The sequence below is a fragment of the Xiphophorus couchianus genome, chromosome 22, assembly GCF_001444195.1.
Source record: "Xiphophorus couchianus chromosome 22, X_couchianus-1.0, whole genome shotgun sequence".
NCBI lineage: Eukaryota > Metazoa > Chordata > Actinopteri > Cyprinodontiformes > Poeciliidae > Xiphophorus > Xiphophorus couchianus.
In genome coordinates, this window is record NC_040249.1 from 20,165,501 (window position 1) to 20,181,522 (window position 16,022).

The 16,022-nt window shown below is 37.6% G+C and overlaps 1 protein-coding gene across 2 annotated transcripts in view; it reads left to right on the forward strand.

Annotated features, from left to right (window-relative positions):
- Window positions 1–1,687: 1,687 nt before the first annotated feature.
- The window catches only part of b3gat2 (beta-1,3-glucuronyltransferase 2 (glucuronosyltransferase S)), a 41,162-nt gene continuing 26,827 nt past the window's right edge, over window positions 1,688–16,022 (forward strand). The window contains exon 1 of one of the 2 annotated variants that reach the window (XM_028005937.1): window positions 1,688–2,703. In XM_028005937.1, the coding sequence (XP_027861738.1) occupies window positions 2,170–2,703 (534 nt within the window). In that variant the 5' untranslated portion in view covers window positions 1,688–2,169. The remainder of the gene's footprint in view (window positions 2,704–16,022) is intronic. The other variant, XM_028005936.1, reaches the window with a different exon arrangement.

The following is a 16,022-nucleotide window of genomic DNA, read 5'->3' on the forward strand; positions in this document are numbered from 1 at the left end:
GAGAGAAAGCGCCGCAACTTCATCTGTGTCAAACACCCAGAAAGTGGATCTCTAACTCTATTTTCATACTTTTGTTTAAGATTAACCTAATGTGTAAATTATGAATCTTTACCCAAACAGCAACCTTAATTATTTATTTTAACTTGCAGAAACAAAGTTCAAGTTAGTGCTAATATTACAGAAAAGTTTTTACTTTTATGACGTGGGTCAATGACACAAGGCAAGCGGCTATCCGCCATCGTTACGTCTGTTTGGTTGTAACCTTTATTTAACCAAGTGTTTCTCATTGAGATTAAAAATCTCTTTTGAAAGAGAAGCCTGGCCAAGAATAGCACACAAACAATTAGAAATAAGGGAGCGCCGATTTATCGGCCAGCTGATTTACCCACCCTGATTTCCTTAATTTTGGGAGATCAATGATCGGACGATACTTATATGTGAATCTGATCTTACTCACCTCAGCAAAGATGTAAAAATCATCCTCTGTACTTTTCTGCTCTCCAGTGAGAGTGGTTTGACTGACAGATCGGCCCACCAGGTCATGTCTGCACATTTGCAATTAACAATAGTAACTCCACTGCTGCCAACTCAACCACTTTTTTGCTACATTTAGCGATATTTCAGAAAATAAAAAATGGCATCGGTCAAAATTGTAATCGGCAGGTCAGGCTTTTCAAAGATCGGTAATCAGAGATCGGCCAAAAAAACTGCAACCCCGAATTACAAACTATAAAACTACAGATATCAAAACCCTAATGAAATACAATATGGACAGTAAAGGAGGAAAAATAACAAAGAGCAAAGTAGAGATGCACCGATCCACTTTTCTCACCTCTGGTATCGATATCTGAGATTTAGCAGACAGCGCTGAACTGACTTAAAACATTTCTCTTTTTTAAACAAACACATAATAAATAATCAAGAAAATGAAACTGTAAAAAAATAAACTGGATTAAATTGTGTTTCTGATGGTTCAGAAAATGCAATTATGAGTATAATGCAAAATAAATGATAAAGCATGATGTCATTCAGAGCTTAAACCACAGAATTAGACTAAATAGATCTGCAATTGTGGATCGGGCACATTATCACTGATACCTCATTTTTTTTTCCAACATCGGGACCAATAGAGATATTGATATTAGATTGGTGCGTTTCTAGAACAAACACACCCATAAAAGTAAAAATACAACTTGAGAAAAGTCAAAGCATTTACAAAGAAAATTATACTATTTACAAACTGATTAAGAGTGACCTTAAATCCATTAAGAGACAATTTCCTTCAACTTTACGTCTTTCTGCAGTTCATTAGAGCATAAAAGTAAATACGATGGAATGATCCTATAAGGCAAGACTCAGATGGCAATTGTAAAAAAAAAAACATACAGAAATTAACTAAATATGACAACAAAGAACGACAAATAAAGAAAAAAACACAAAACCAAAACATTCTAAAAATAAATCATGCAAAAAATAATAATAATTATTATTATATGACCTTTAGAGTCGTTTGGATTTATTTATAACACGCAGGTATCATATTCCTGTGTTTTTGTTTAATAATTCATCCCTGACAAGTGCCGCCTGAGCAACACAAGCTCCTCTCTCTATCAGCTGCGTGAATTCTCAATGGACACTGAAGCTTTCTCTCCCCTCCTCTTCCTCTTCTTTCTCCTCCCTCGCCTGCTTCCCTCCAGTATCCCGGCTCCCTCTCCTCTCCTCTGCACCTGCTCCTCCCCTCCTGCCTCGCTTATTATCCTCAGACTCGGATCTGCGCTCCATCCTCGCCAAGTGATGCTCCTCGGTGGGGCTTCATCGATGCACGGAGCTCCGCCGCGGTCTGGTTTCCTCCGCGAGGAAACGCGCACTGAGCGGCGGCCGAACATGGGGATTTGATGGGGGGGTTTCTGGAGGAGTGAGCCGGAGGAGGGAAGGACGACGAGGAGGCGCAGAGGTCCCATCAGAGAGCGGTGAAGGACTTGGAGCAAGAGGGGGAGGAGGAGGGAGGACTCATGGGAAGCGGGACGCAGAGGATGGCTTACAAGCTTTACATAGTTTGATCCGGATTTCGGAGGAAAAAATTAGATTTCTTTTTTATCTTGGAGTTTCTGGATCCTTTCTCTTTGTGATGGAGTGATACAAAGAGCGCGCTGTAAGTTAAGATCCGCCATGAAATCAGTGTTTTTCAGTCGCTTCTTCATCCTCTTGCCCTGGGTCCTTATTGTCATCATAATGATCGACATCGACAGTAAAAGGGCGATCCGGGCTCCGGCGGCTGGGCGGACCGGCAGGGCGCAGCGGAACCCCCGCTCCGGCTCACCGGGAGCCGGCGGCGCCCAGAACCAGTCATCGCTGCCCATCATCTACGCCATCACCCCGACGTACAGCCGCCCGGTGCAGAAAGCCGAGCTGACCCGGCTGGCCCACGTCTTCCGCCAGGTGCCCCAAATCCACTGGATCGTCGTGGAGGACTCGACCTCCCGCACCGACCTGGTGACGCGCTTCTTGGCCCGGAGCGGCGTGCCGTACACGCACCTGCACGTGTTCACTCCCCGCAGGTTCAAGCGCGCCGGGATGCCACGCGCCACCGAGCAGAGGAACGCGGCTCTCGCGTGGCTCAGGCAGCACCGCGGCAAGCGCGATTCCGGCGTGGTTTTTTTCGCTGATGACGACAACACGTACAGCCTGGAGCTTTTCGAGGAGGTAACCTCTTACCTGTTCATCAGCTCATCTTCATCATCCATCACCAGAGAGGGGATACTTTGATTTTAAATTAAAGATTCAAAAGTTAACTTATCTCTGCTTAAATAATAATAAAAACCCACCAAAGTGGTGTTTTTCACTTGTTTAAATCAAACTAAACTTAGAACATTTGAATTTTTCTTAGAACAAAATATAAATTATTTCTAATCAACTTAAATATATTTTAAATGGGATATATTTCTCTTAAATACATTTCCAATATGTTACCAATTGGATGTAATATTCAAAATTTAATTTTAAAAAAAAAAAAAACATGCTTCTACTATGTCAACTTTGGTGCACTTTATTTTAAAAATCTATTTTCCTAAAATATACTTTACACTTAATATGCTTTAAATGTATTTCTAAAATTATACTTAAGATAGTCCTTTTTAAAATACACTTTGCATGTAGTTTAAAAATGAATTTTTTAAATGCACATTTTAAAAACATTGCAAATATACTTTTCAGAAGGTAGTTGAGGTGTGAAGATGTTAATTTGGAAGACTGTTGATTTATCAGTTGTCCAGCAGACAGTTATTGAAGAAGGGATATTAATTTCATACATGGTTATGGAAAGTTGAGTGGAAGGAAAAAGTTAGTTGAAAAATGTGCAGGTGCAAAGAAGAAAATGGTTGGCTGGACTGTTGCCTGGTGGTCCAGTGTTCTCTTCTGAAAAAAATGAAGATGAATTTTGCTTTTATTTTTAAAATCAAGGTCCAAAAAAATGAACAGAAATGGAAAAACACAGAATCAGAGTTTCTGAAGTTTCCATTTTGTGAAGATGTCATAGTGCTGATCTACTGTTACACTATCAAGCTGTATGAGGATTTATTTTTCCAGCACCTGCTTATGGCTGGAAATAAAACATTGATTTTACTGTTCTTAATTTGGCAGCAAATCCAGGCAGAATTTGTTTAAAAAAAGGAAACTGACACAGCATGGAAGGAGAATTCACGAGATGAAGGCAGATATTAAAGTAACCTGAGTTTTCTTTAATATCTTAGCAGAACGAAGTCAGCTGCATTGATGCACAATTACTTTGAGGGAAAAATGCAATAAATTTCACACTTCTTTTAGTCATATTTAACCTGCTTTAATCTATATAGAGGCTACAAAGTGAAGCTGTCAGATAAAACTGAATGGCGAGTAAAAATGTAGAAATTTTAGAGCTGCTGGGTTTTCCCCCTGTGATCCTGATGGATTTTCACTGGAAGACTGCAGAAACGTTTCACCGCCCCGTAAAGCGGCGCCTCTTAATAACGTAGTATGTTCACAGTGAGAAACGGCTGATGGATTTACAGTAAATGCATCAGAAATTACTGTAGAACCACAGGACAACAATTTTTATTATATTCTATTGAGTACAAAACACTTACCTAATTGTGTTATTTCATTTTATTTATTCTAGATTTTTTTCTTACCTACAGTAGTAACACTTTCATATATTTATATGTATTTATAATCACACTTGTATTTTTTCAGTATTTTTTCTGTGTAGCCAAGCATCGATATTTTGTTGTCAAATTCACTGGTGTCTTTTTGCAATGACACTAAAGTCAGTCTAAGTTTCCTAAGTTTATTATCTTCCATAAATTATGAAGAAACAAACTGGTTTCCAGTTTAATAGTGCTTATTTGTATCTATTTCACCACTTTTTGGCATCCAGAGCAACTTATTTTGGTTCTATTTCAAAACCTGAACATTTTAGACTTCTAAGCTCGATTTTTAAAATTGAAATATGTGAACTTTGTGGTTCCAAAAACCAAACAGGATTTTCTAGTCTGTATTTGCTGACTCAGTCTCTGTCAGTCACTTAAAAATCAAAACAATCAATGACATGGAATTGATTTAAAAGTAAAGGTGTGATGTTGGAAATCAAAGTTAAAGGATTCAATCTAAAATCTTTTCAAAAAGTCGTTTATAATATCTTTAAATTTGTGAAAATCTCCTGCATATCGAGTAAGTATTAAAGTCTGCAATCTCAAATATTTAATTAAAACCGAGTTTAACTTTTTCCATACTTTTTTAAATCAAACTCTATATTTTTCTGACTTTTCCAGATTTCATAAAAAGCCAGAATCACTGCATTTACACACCAAAACCAAAATGTACAATCTTACTACTTCAAACGAAAAAGGAGCAAACATTGTTACTGTAGCTAAAACATATGTATTATTTACCATTATTTCTAAGTTTTCTCTAACATTTGCTTCTTTTTTTGACTCTCTTTACAGAGAAACATCAATTTTAGTTAGTTAATGTGTTATAAAACAATGTTAGTTTTTAAACAAGAAGCAGGATGCTCCTATAGTTTCCACACCATAACTGCTTATGTTTGTAGTTTCCTGGTTGCTGAAATTGTCTGTTTTGATTCTACCAGCTGACCAACAGTGTGCAGCAACATGTGGGGGAAGGGTATGCTCCATACAGACTTGAAAAAATTCTTATTTTAGTCTAATTTAAACGACGGTGCACCACTGATGCCAAAAAAATTTTGCTGTTTTGAAATCGCAACTTTTAAAAAATTCCGTTTAGCTTTATATCAGTAACCTTCCTCTGCATAATTAATCATAACACTGGATGTTAAACCCTAAAAAACATCTTTACAAACATTAAACCACGCTGACCGTCTGCAGGCTGCATGAAACAGCATGATGCATCAGTATCGATCCTGCGTATTGACAAACAACACCATGTAATCAACGCTTCAACGGAGATGGTGTTCATGCGTCGCATGTTTATGCGTCTGAAACGTTTTCACAGCGTTGCTGCAAAGCTCCTTCCTTGTAGGTGATGATGTGGGGTCATAAAGCTGCAGCAGATGCAACAAAACAATCTTCAGGCTCTCTTGGTTGTATAATCTGGAAGAATGGGGTTGATTGCTGATTGGTCCTCACTCTGATTGCTGCCTTTCAGCAAAAACTGCCTCTGAACATGGAACAACTTTCATCATCCTCATCTACACAGAGATTTCTTTTCTTTTCTTTTTTTAGTTAAATAGGCTTTTAAAGTTAATTTGCTACATTTGCTGCTCTTTTTATTCCTTTCCATTGCCTGATGCAGAGGAGAAAAGGCAAAGATGTACTCATATAAAGTTGATTTGATTATGTGTTCCCTGAGTTGAGGATGTGTAAATCATAAAAATGTAAAAGCTCTGTAAATCCTAAAGGATCCTTCTTTTTTTCAATTGCAGTACTCAATACTTTTCAACAACGAATAAACCTCTTAAAATATAGTAACCCTTTGTTCACATAATGATTATCTATAATTAAACTAATAAAACAGTTGCTTCTATCATTTCTACCAATTTGTTTCAACCCACTTCCTATTTATGGATTTTTCTGTGGAAATTACTTGAGGAAAACTTGGATATTTCCAAATTTTTTCATATATTTTAACAAAAACGCAGCTTGTGAAGCTTAAATTCTTAGCCGCAGTGCAACTTAACATGCTATTGACTGATCTTTGCCAAGCGACCAATCCAGCACCGGCATTTATTTATCTTGTCGCTGATTGGCTGAAACTTCAAAAGATAAGGAAGATTGTAGCTATTGGCTTCTGCAGTAGTGCTAAAATGGTATATTTTATGTATTTTCTTGGTAATCAATACATTTGCTAGTGCTGAGGCTACCACTACTTCTATAATTGTTTCAAAACTACAGTTATATTGATTCTTTGGTAATAATTATCCTATATAGCACAATAAAAAATAAATAAATCTTTAGGTAAATTAGTTTATATTGTGTTTTATGCCTGACATACACATTATTAGGAGTGCAATTCTCAAGTGTTAAACAGGATTATGCTAATTGAACATGTGGCAAAGGAAACATCACTTCCACTAGTGATCAGGGGGATAAACATTGATTAATTCAATCATATTACAAGGGACTTTACAAGACAAATAAGCCCAGTTTTATCCAGAGAATTACAATATGATCCAGGCAAATAACCCAGACATATAGTTGGATTTAAATTACAATGCTAACATAGTGTGTCCCCATTTTATTTAAAGTCAATATAGACCTTTCCAGTAACCTCATAACAAGATAAATGCTGTAATCAGAACTGTTAAATATGTATTGCTTATATTTATGAATTCTCTTTTGTTGAGTTATAAAGGACAAAATGCTAGAAAACTGGGGTAGTGATTTAAAAGTGTTGTGATTGATGTTGTCTATGGAGCCCTTACATGTTATTGTTTACATACGGAAATTTCGCATAATGCTGGAGAGCAAAAGGACGATTCTTTTAAATGCAATCCTCTGCTGTACTGCTATTATTAATTTAGTGTAGCGTGCCACAGCAAATGGAAAAATGAGGCAGAGAAATCAAAAAAGAACAACTCAAACCCAATTTTTTTCTCGATCTCTGTGTCGGCTAAGCTACACAGACTTGTTGCCATAGCAACTGACAACAACGCCATTATATGTTTCAGGATTCATTAGGTTTATAATTTCAGGCTTGATGTTTATTTTGTGATTATTAGTAAGTGATCGCTGTGGTATTAGCTAGTGCTGCTATTAGTTAATCTAACACGGCCGTGGTAGATTAACTACTACTGCTATTAGCTAATCTAACACGGCATGGAAGATTAGCTAATTTAAACACCTGCTCTACTGATGATCTGTCTGGTGTTTTATGTTGCCTTTTTTTGCATCTTGTAACTGAACCAAAACACACCGAATTCCACATCACATCTACATGTTAAGGTTATCATAGTCAAGCTAGCATTATTTAACCTCTTCCTTCTCTCTTGCTATTTATTTTTCTTAATTAAAACTTTTTCTTGACCTTGTCAACTAGTTATCTCAGTGTTGACAATTAGTAGCACAGCTCTGTCCCTTTTTTTTTTTATAGATCAGGCTTACATTTAAGATTTAGCTTGTTATTATTGACAACCAAAACCAGAAGTGCCATACTGGGTTAAACTTTTTGATTACTGATTCAAACCATCACCTTCAAGGTCATAAATGAACAATAAAACCTGTCAATGAAAGTCCATCCTAGCCTACAAACCTGTTGCTTCCCAGAATGCAACTCTTCACTAGAAATCTTCACCACTTTTCCCTCACAGAGCTGCAGTCTACTCTGCTTTGACACAGAGTAGCGTTAGATTTGGTGTCTGTGGCTTAGCTTAAAGAGCATCTGTTTGATTTGTTGATAGGACAGTGTCTCCTCTGTGTCCTCCTTCCTATTTCATTACCCTGCTCCTGTGTGCAGGTAATGGCCTGTCATAGAGCGATAATAGGCTGTCACATGGTGGTAATAACCTGTAGAAACTGTTTGGCTGCCTTTAGAATGATGAGAGGAACTTTGCTTGCAGTGGGAGGAAACATCACATTACTGGCTCATATCATTTTGTAAAGAAAAATGCTTGGGAAAACATTTAAGCAGCCAAGCTACTAAATTAACTTGACTACTTGTACGTCATTGAGTGTCTTTATTAGTGTTGGCAGCTGTTGTTTTACTCGGTGTCACATCTTGTAAACCCATGACTATGGTGAATGTTAGGGCTCCTTTGCACTGGATGAACATCCTGCTGCGATTAGCCAGGAAGTGGATAATCTCACCCGTCTCGGGGGGGGGGTGATGTGATTCACTATGGAGGGATCTGAAGATGGACAAACCCTGTATAGGAACGTGGAGCACCAATGATTTGGGGTAAATATGCACCAATCTGATATTAATATCTGTATTGGTTCTGATATCAAAAACATTCTAGATCTGGTGGCATTAGTGACAATGTTCCCAATCCACAAAGATTCAATCTATTCAGTCTAATTCTATGCTTGGTGCTCTGAGCGAAAAGCATTAAATCAAACTAAATCTTCAAAGAGAAAAAATTTAATTCAATTGATTTATTGTTAATTCTATATAAACAATATAGGTTGGTGTGTAATCAACACCAACCTATGTGGCTATGAGACTCCTGCCCAAATGTTGCACCAATAACCTGACAATAAGGTAACTTATATCTCATGCTTCTGTCATGAAATGGTGCGGTGGTGGTGAGGCAGAGGCAGCGGACCCAGGTATGATGAATACGGTGATTTTAATGAAGAAAACCAGTCAAAACAACGAACAGCAGGCACATGGAAACACTGACGACAAAGAAGCTAACATTGACGAGGACCCGACGAGGAACAAGGAACACAGGTGGAGTTAAATACACGGGAGGGTAATCACAGAACGAGACACACCTGGGAACAATCAAGGGGAGGACAGGACAACGAAGAGACTCAAGGACACAAGACACTCTAAATGAACACAGAAAACACAGATCCTGACAGCTTCGATATGCTGACACTCTGTCTGCGCTGACGATTAAACTCAGCTCTGGATGCTGATGGTAGATTCAGTTCTGTCAAATCTGTTTTGTAGCTGACAAACTTTTTTTAAAGAAAATACTTTTATTGATTCAAATCCTTGTGTTCCTTCACCGCCTGATGAACATTTGATAAAAAACTTTTTTTTATTTATTTTAGAATTTAGAAATATTGAACTGAAAACATTGGCAGAATTCAGATAATGGATCAGGGACCCAGATTACTACAAAATGCATTGCATTAAAAAAAATCTACATTTTCTAAATTTTGCAGTAACTCATATAGTGTGACTAGTGTGTTATTGTATGAGGAACTGTTACACACTGCTTTGGTTAGCAGTCGAAGAATAATTACAGGTATTACAGAAATAAATGCTACCCTATGCCGACTGCATAAAAGGCGCCTGAGTCTTAGTGAGGAAAGAGAAATTAAGCAAGTAATAACCTATTTTAATCACAATAAATCCCAAATGTATTTATTACTGTAATCTGTTCAAATTTTAATCAACTATACAACTAGGTTAGTGCGGATGTGGACACATTATCATTTCTTAAATTGAGTTACCTGCTGAATGGGCCTTGAGGGAACGGTGGGATGACTTTATTGCATCCAGTGCACTGCTCTGTTGTGTCTGTGCGGATGTTTCCAGATCCTTTCTGCAACTATAAAGTTTGTGCCACAGGGAGCAGCCATAAAGTGTGTTGGATATAAGTTCGCTGTTACACCATGTTCACTGACTCTGAAATAAAGGTCCAGTTTGATGCAAAGGGACAACGCTGACCCATCATCCCACTTAAACAGCAGTTTATTGTCTCAGGTTTTAGAAACTCTGTTGCTGGAAAGGTCAGAGCTCCGAACACGTTCGCTTACAGGGACACTAATTACGAGTGTGCTGCATGTTGCCTGGATTAAACCTGCTGGCATTTAGAAAGTGCTTGACTTGCATGTCCGGCTGTAGAAGGTTGACTTCTTTCTGATTTGCAAAACAATGTGGATACACTGCCTTTCTCAGTATTCCACTCAGTTTTAGCTGCTCACCTTTTCTCACATCTGGAAACAAATGAGGGACTCAGCCACGGTTCAATCATCCTCATTCTGGCTTGTTGATTACATCTGAGTTATTGTCCAGGTTGTTCAGACGCTCAGAAATCTCTACCACAAGGCAAGGAACAAAATGTATTAAACCATTCCTACTTTTCCTGTGTGTGAAATAGCAAACATTTAACAGGCCTCTGTCTTCCTGATGTCTTTCTGCTGCAGTAGAGTCAGTGATCAAACAGATGCATTTGTAATTTCTGCACATTAGTCAGTACAGCTCTCAGTTTGGCATAGTCTATCAATTGCGCAGCACATTTTCTCTCAGCTGCCTTGCAGCGCTTAATGGAGTTGCAGAAAATGCAGCAGTGCTCATTTAATCCCACTCATGCAGTTACATTTTGATTGCCCATTAGCACAGTTTGTGTTGCTGACTGCAGAGATTTCAGATATATGCTTTTAGCAGCCGCCAGCGGTAGCCACCTTAGCAAAGTGATTATGCAGTTTCAATCGCAATGTTTTGTTTTATTTTTTTAAAAATGTAAATACTTTGGCTACATTAAATTATACTTTAAGAACTGCTAAATCAGGCAAAATATGCCCACAACCCTTTGATTTTTCTTTGAAACACTTTGGTATCAGAATAGTTTAACAAAACCTAAACTGTAATCGAACAGTTTGGGTTTTGTTCAGTCAATCAAGTTTATTTGTGTAGCTCAGCTGCAAGGCATCTCAAATTGCTTTATATCATATAAACACAAAAATCAACAGTTGAAACATTACAAGTAAAAGAACCTTGCCTCATTTAATTTAACTTTAAAGTTAAAGTACATCTGAGCGCGCTCCTTTAAAGTTGCAGTATCTAACTTTTATTTTTTTTAAATTATTTACACATATTAGTTAAAATTGTCATTATGAAGTGACAGTTTAATATAACACATATAAACTAAGAAAACTACACCATTCGGTCAGAAACAACCAGAGAATCTTAGCGCTGTTAATCACTCCTGCATACGAGCTGCTCACATACTGGTTCACCACAACATAGCCTGTCAGAAATGTTAAGGCTAGTTAGCTTCACCACTGATGATGGCGGGTAAACGGTTTTCCTGTAATGGTAAGTTGTTTCTCTGCAAATGAACAAATTTTGGAGCGCATACATGAGAATGATTGACAGCACTAAGACCCTCCTCCTGGCTCTGATTGGTTGTTTTTGACTGGTAGCAGAGCATTTTTGCAGACCACATAAGAAGAAGGTGGTGAAGCTTGATTTTTTTTTCACGTATTATCTGTCTCATGTTATACAACATGGTGACAATTTTAACAAATATGAAAAAAATATATTTTTATAAAAGTTACGTACTGCAACTTTAAGGTTTATTTCAAATCCTAATTAAGAGGAATTAGTCCCCCTCTTTTGTCTGTGCAATCTGAAACATTCCACAAAATGAATTTTGTTGTTTGCTCATCTTTACATTTCATTTCTCCGTCTTTTAACTTCTTGGCACAGACACTTACACTCAGCTTCGAAACAAGCAACCAGGAAAAATTAAACCCTTCCAGTTTAGTTTCCCTCATATCTCTTGAAAACGTGAGTGTGGAAGTGGATGGTTTTCCGGCTGAAGGCAGAGCTGTTCAGCTGCAGGAGTCTGTTCACTGGGGAACGCTTTCGTCAGAGCGTCTCTGAATAAATGAATTCCCCCGGCTCTGAAAGCTTCATAAAAGTCACGGTGACTTTTTTAGAGACCAGCTACTGTGGCGAATGATCTTTCGCTCAAGTTTTATTCTGGGACAACTTCCTTGGATAGAATCATGAAGGTGAAGGTGATTTGTTTGGTCACTGAAGTCAGATTAATCTTTTAAACCAAAACATTTAGCACATTTAGTTCTTAATGAAGGTCTAGGGGTTCAGATCAGCGAACAGTAAGATGATGGAGGGTTGATATGGAGAGAAGCAAGAGAAACAAAGGGAGGATGGTGAAATGAAAAAAATATTTTTTTGAGAGCAATTATTGTAAAGGTGTGGAAAGAGAAGCGATGGGCTGTAATGTCAGGGAAGTGAAGCAGAAAGGAGAAACTCCTGACTGAGAGAAATGTTTCCCATTCAGGGCAGGGGGCAGATAACAGTGGGGGAATAGCGCTGGGGTTATAGAAAGGCCGGGGGCTTTTAGGGGCAAGTGTAAATGCAAAAGTGCTGTTACACACCTCAGCTCTGTGTTTCTTTTTAATGGCACTTTATAAAAGTATTCACATACCAGAAACTTCTTCATATTTTGTCACATAACCACAAACTTTTATCTGGATTTTATTTTGGGATTGGATGGAAATGCAAGAACAAACATATGTAGTTTCACAATATTTATTATACAAATACAAATCTTCAAAATGTGGCAAATTTATTCATCTTTCAGCTGAATACTGAATACTCCAAATATGGCCGCTAACCATGAGGCCAATATTGTTTTGTTTTGTTTGCAAACCTGTATTTGTTACAGGAAACCCAACTTCACATTGCATTGAAAAAAGTGAAACACGGTGGTGGCTGCATCATGCTGCAGGGTGGGGTTTTTTCAGCAGAGACAGGAAAATTTGTCAGAATTTGTGCGAAAATGGAGCAGAAATACAAGCTAATCCTAGAAGAAAACCTGTTAAAGGCTGTGTGAGTTGCAAACCCTTAGCTTAGATCAAATTATATTTGTGTGCTTAAATGGCCTAGTCAAAGTCCCCAACTAAATCCAATTGAAATTCTGCGAGATGACATAACTTGCAAAGCTCCCCATGTAAGTTGGAACTTTTTTTGCAAAAGTGTTCCCACCCAGATGTGGAAAACTTGCAGCTGTTATTTTTGCAAGGCACTGCTCACTTTGAAGAAAATGGAGTTCCAGATATCTGAGAACCATTTTTATTATTCATTAAATAAAAATGTAACACAATGAAACTCAAATGTTTTCTTTTATTCCTAATAATCTTTTACTCTCTCTGACATTCTGCAGCTGCATTGTTAATCATTTATATTCTTTATTAATTGAAGAAACCAAACTGTTGAAGCTTGCTTTGCTGTTTTTTTTTCTGTTCTCAGCATGGTTTTGGTTAATTCTGCAAACTCATAAAAACTCACATGAAAAGAATGACATCAAAGCACTGGAAATATATTCATAAAAATGATATTTATAAAAGAGTGAGGAAATCCAGAGCATTTGAGCGGCATAATTAGGATATGTTTTAGAGAAAAACTGATATTCACAGATTAAAAGGGTGTTTGGTTGACTGACTTGACATTTTAATACCTTTTTAAAGTTTTTGCACAGTTTAAAATTAATTATTTTCAGTATAATTTTAGCTTGAGAGTGAGATCATGTCGCACACATTAAAATTTTCTATTAAAGCTGACTTATTATGCTTCTTTGATCAGGTTATGCTAGGTCTCTGGGTTATGTGAAACATGTTCAGCACATTTTTGTGCACAAAATCATTCTTAAGATTTTAGTCTGGTCAATTCTACCTATTTTGATCTACTTTCAGAATGAAATGTTTTAGGGCCTCTGTCTCTTTAAATCCAAATAAGTTGCTGCTTGCCACCCCCCCCCCCTGCCCCCAACTCAACTTTTACACTCCCACATGAAAATGGCTGCAAAAAGATATGCAATTATACAATTGTACATCTTTGAAAAGCACTAGTAGAGCCTCCTATACAACCCTATACAACCAACAAGAATGCAGAAAATGGTTTCTGAATAGTAAGTGAATAACAGAACACTTGTCTCTTCCAGCAGCCATTGTACAGCACATACAGCGGTAAAACCAGCTGACCAAGCATGCTGTAGCTCAGCTTGGGTTGCTAGGTGACGGGTGGAACTCTGCTGGGGTTGCTAGGTAACGGTGTGCTGCACGTCAAATGTTTTCCAGACACCAAAAAACATGAACTTATTGCCAAAAAATGACTGGATGGTTTTTTTAAGCACTAAGGCTGTTTTAGGAGAATTAGAAAAATAAATTGAAGTATAAAAGCTTATAAAATGTGAATGTCCCCTTTTAGGAAAATAGTCCAGAGTGGAACAACTACATTACCTAATCATCTCAAGCCAAGTACAGACATTCAAACATTATTTCAATTTCCCTGCAAAAACGATGAGAATCACCATAGCAACCTGTGACTTATCATTTTTTGTCACTGGTTCCTATATTGCTCATATATTGTTTTCAAATATTGGAACTGAGTTTTGTTTTAATAAACATATTTATTAATTTTGACCCGGGAAATAAAAGCTGTGGACAAAAGTCGGACACTTTTAGCTTTCGTCGTCTTTCTTACTCAAGCCCAAGTTTGTTCTGCAGTGAAAAGCTGTTATGGAAAGTTAAGTGGAGTAAAACCTGATATCTATTTAACAGGCTTCTCCTCTTCATTCTCCAGTGGGTTCAGGCTGAACAGCCAGGTCCGACGTGGCAAACAATCTTTGACGTGAATTTAAAAAAAATAATTTCAGACTCAGCTGAGCGCATGACAGCCTCCAAGTCCTGACAAATTACTGCGCCGGTGGCTCAGTGAGTAAAGGCCCGCTACATATTTACAAGTAAACAAAATAAAAGCTTGGGGTGAAAAATACGGAGCTGAGAGGTTTCGCATTTTTCATTTGACTCACAGAGAGGACCCTCTGTCTTGAAGCGACTCCCTTCTCTGGAAACAAAAAGGTGAGAAGTGAACCGTGTACACACAAAGACATTCTTAATGATGAAGTTTATGAAATCCATTATGGATGTTCTCGTTTCCTCGGAGGAAGAGAGGAAGAGAGAGACGTCACTGTTGTTTTCTCTGTGGGACGAGAGTTTGGGGGGCCGAGTGTGATTTTAATCAAGCGTATTTTTATCTCTGAGATTTTAATATGCATGGCACAGGCAATCAGAGTCAGAGAGGGACGAAATGAGCAGGGGGAAAATGAATGAATCAAATTAGTGGGGCTGCGGGAGGACGGTGAAACTGATGCAATGGTGCATGATATGTGTGCAGGCTGGAGCTGTTAGGGGTTTATGTGAGAAACGAAATAAAAAGATTCATGCTGAGATTATGAAGAAGAATATACAAGCTATACATCACCCATCTCAAAGCTCTGCAAAATGCCTGAGCTGCACTTGTCTATGCCAGAGGCGATGGAGGATTGTTTCAAAGTGGATGAAGTAATAAAGAAGAAGAACTGCATCTAAATTTTCATCTCAAATCAAATATTTGATTAATTCTTTCCCCAATTTGGTGCTCCAAGAAAGTAATCCAACAAATACATTTAGTTAAATTTTGCTAGCTTTCATAATGAGACATTCTACGTAGTACATATTTGTTTTTTGCAGCTCGAGGCGTTTTATTTTGTAGCAGCGGCAGAAATAAATAATGGACCCCTGAGATAGTCGTGGTCTGGAAACTAACTAATTTAAATCAAGTCTATCAAATATGGAATAAAACCGTTTTCATCCAATTATGCCAGAAGCTTGCTGATGATTACAAAAATATTTAGAGATTAATTTTTATATTTGACTCTTTATGAGTGGCATATAAAATCCATTGCAATAACAAACTTGTTCATCTTATTCTCATTTTGTAAAGCAAGTGACCTTGAATTTTCTGACTGAATTGGAATGACTTGTGGAGTTTGCATACAAATATAAACAACTCTGGAGAAAATATTATTATTATTACAGTAAGAAACTAGATATCAGGAGTGAAATCTGTGTGTAGTGGTGGACTCAGACCTGAACCTTCAGAGACACATAAAGACGATTACAAAGTCGGCTCTTTATCACCCGCAGAACATTACAAGGATTAAAAGAATAATGTTGCCACAAGATCCCGGGAAACTCATAAACAGCTCTCATCTAAAAAATTAAGAGCCCACTTCACTGAACCCCACTGAAAACCTCCACCAA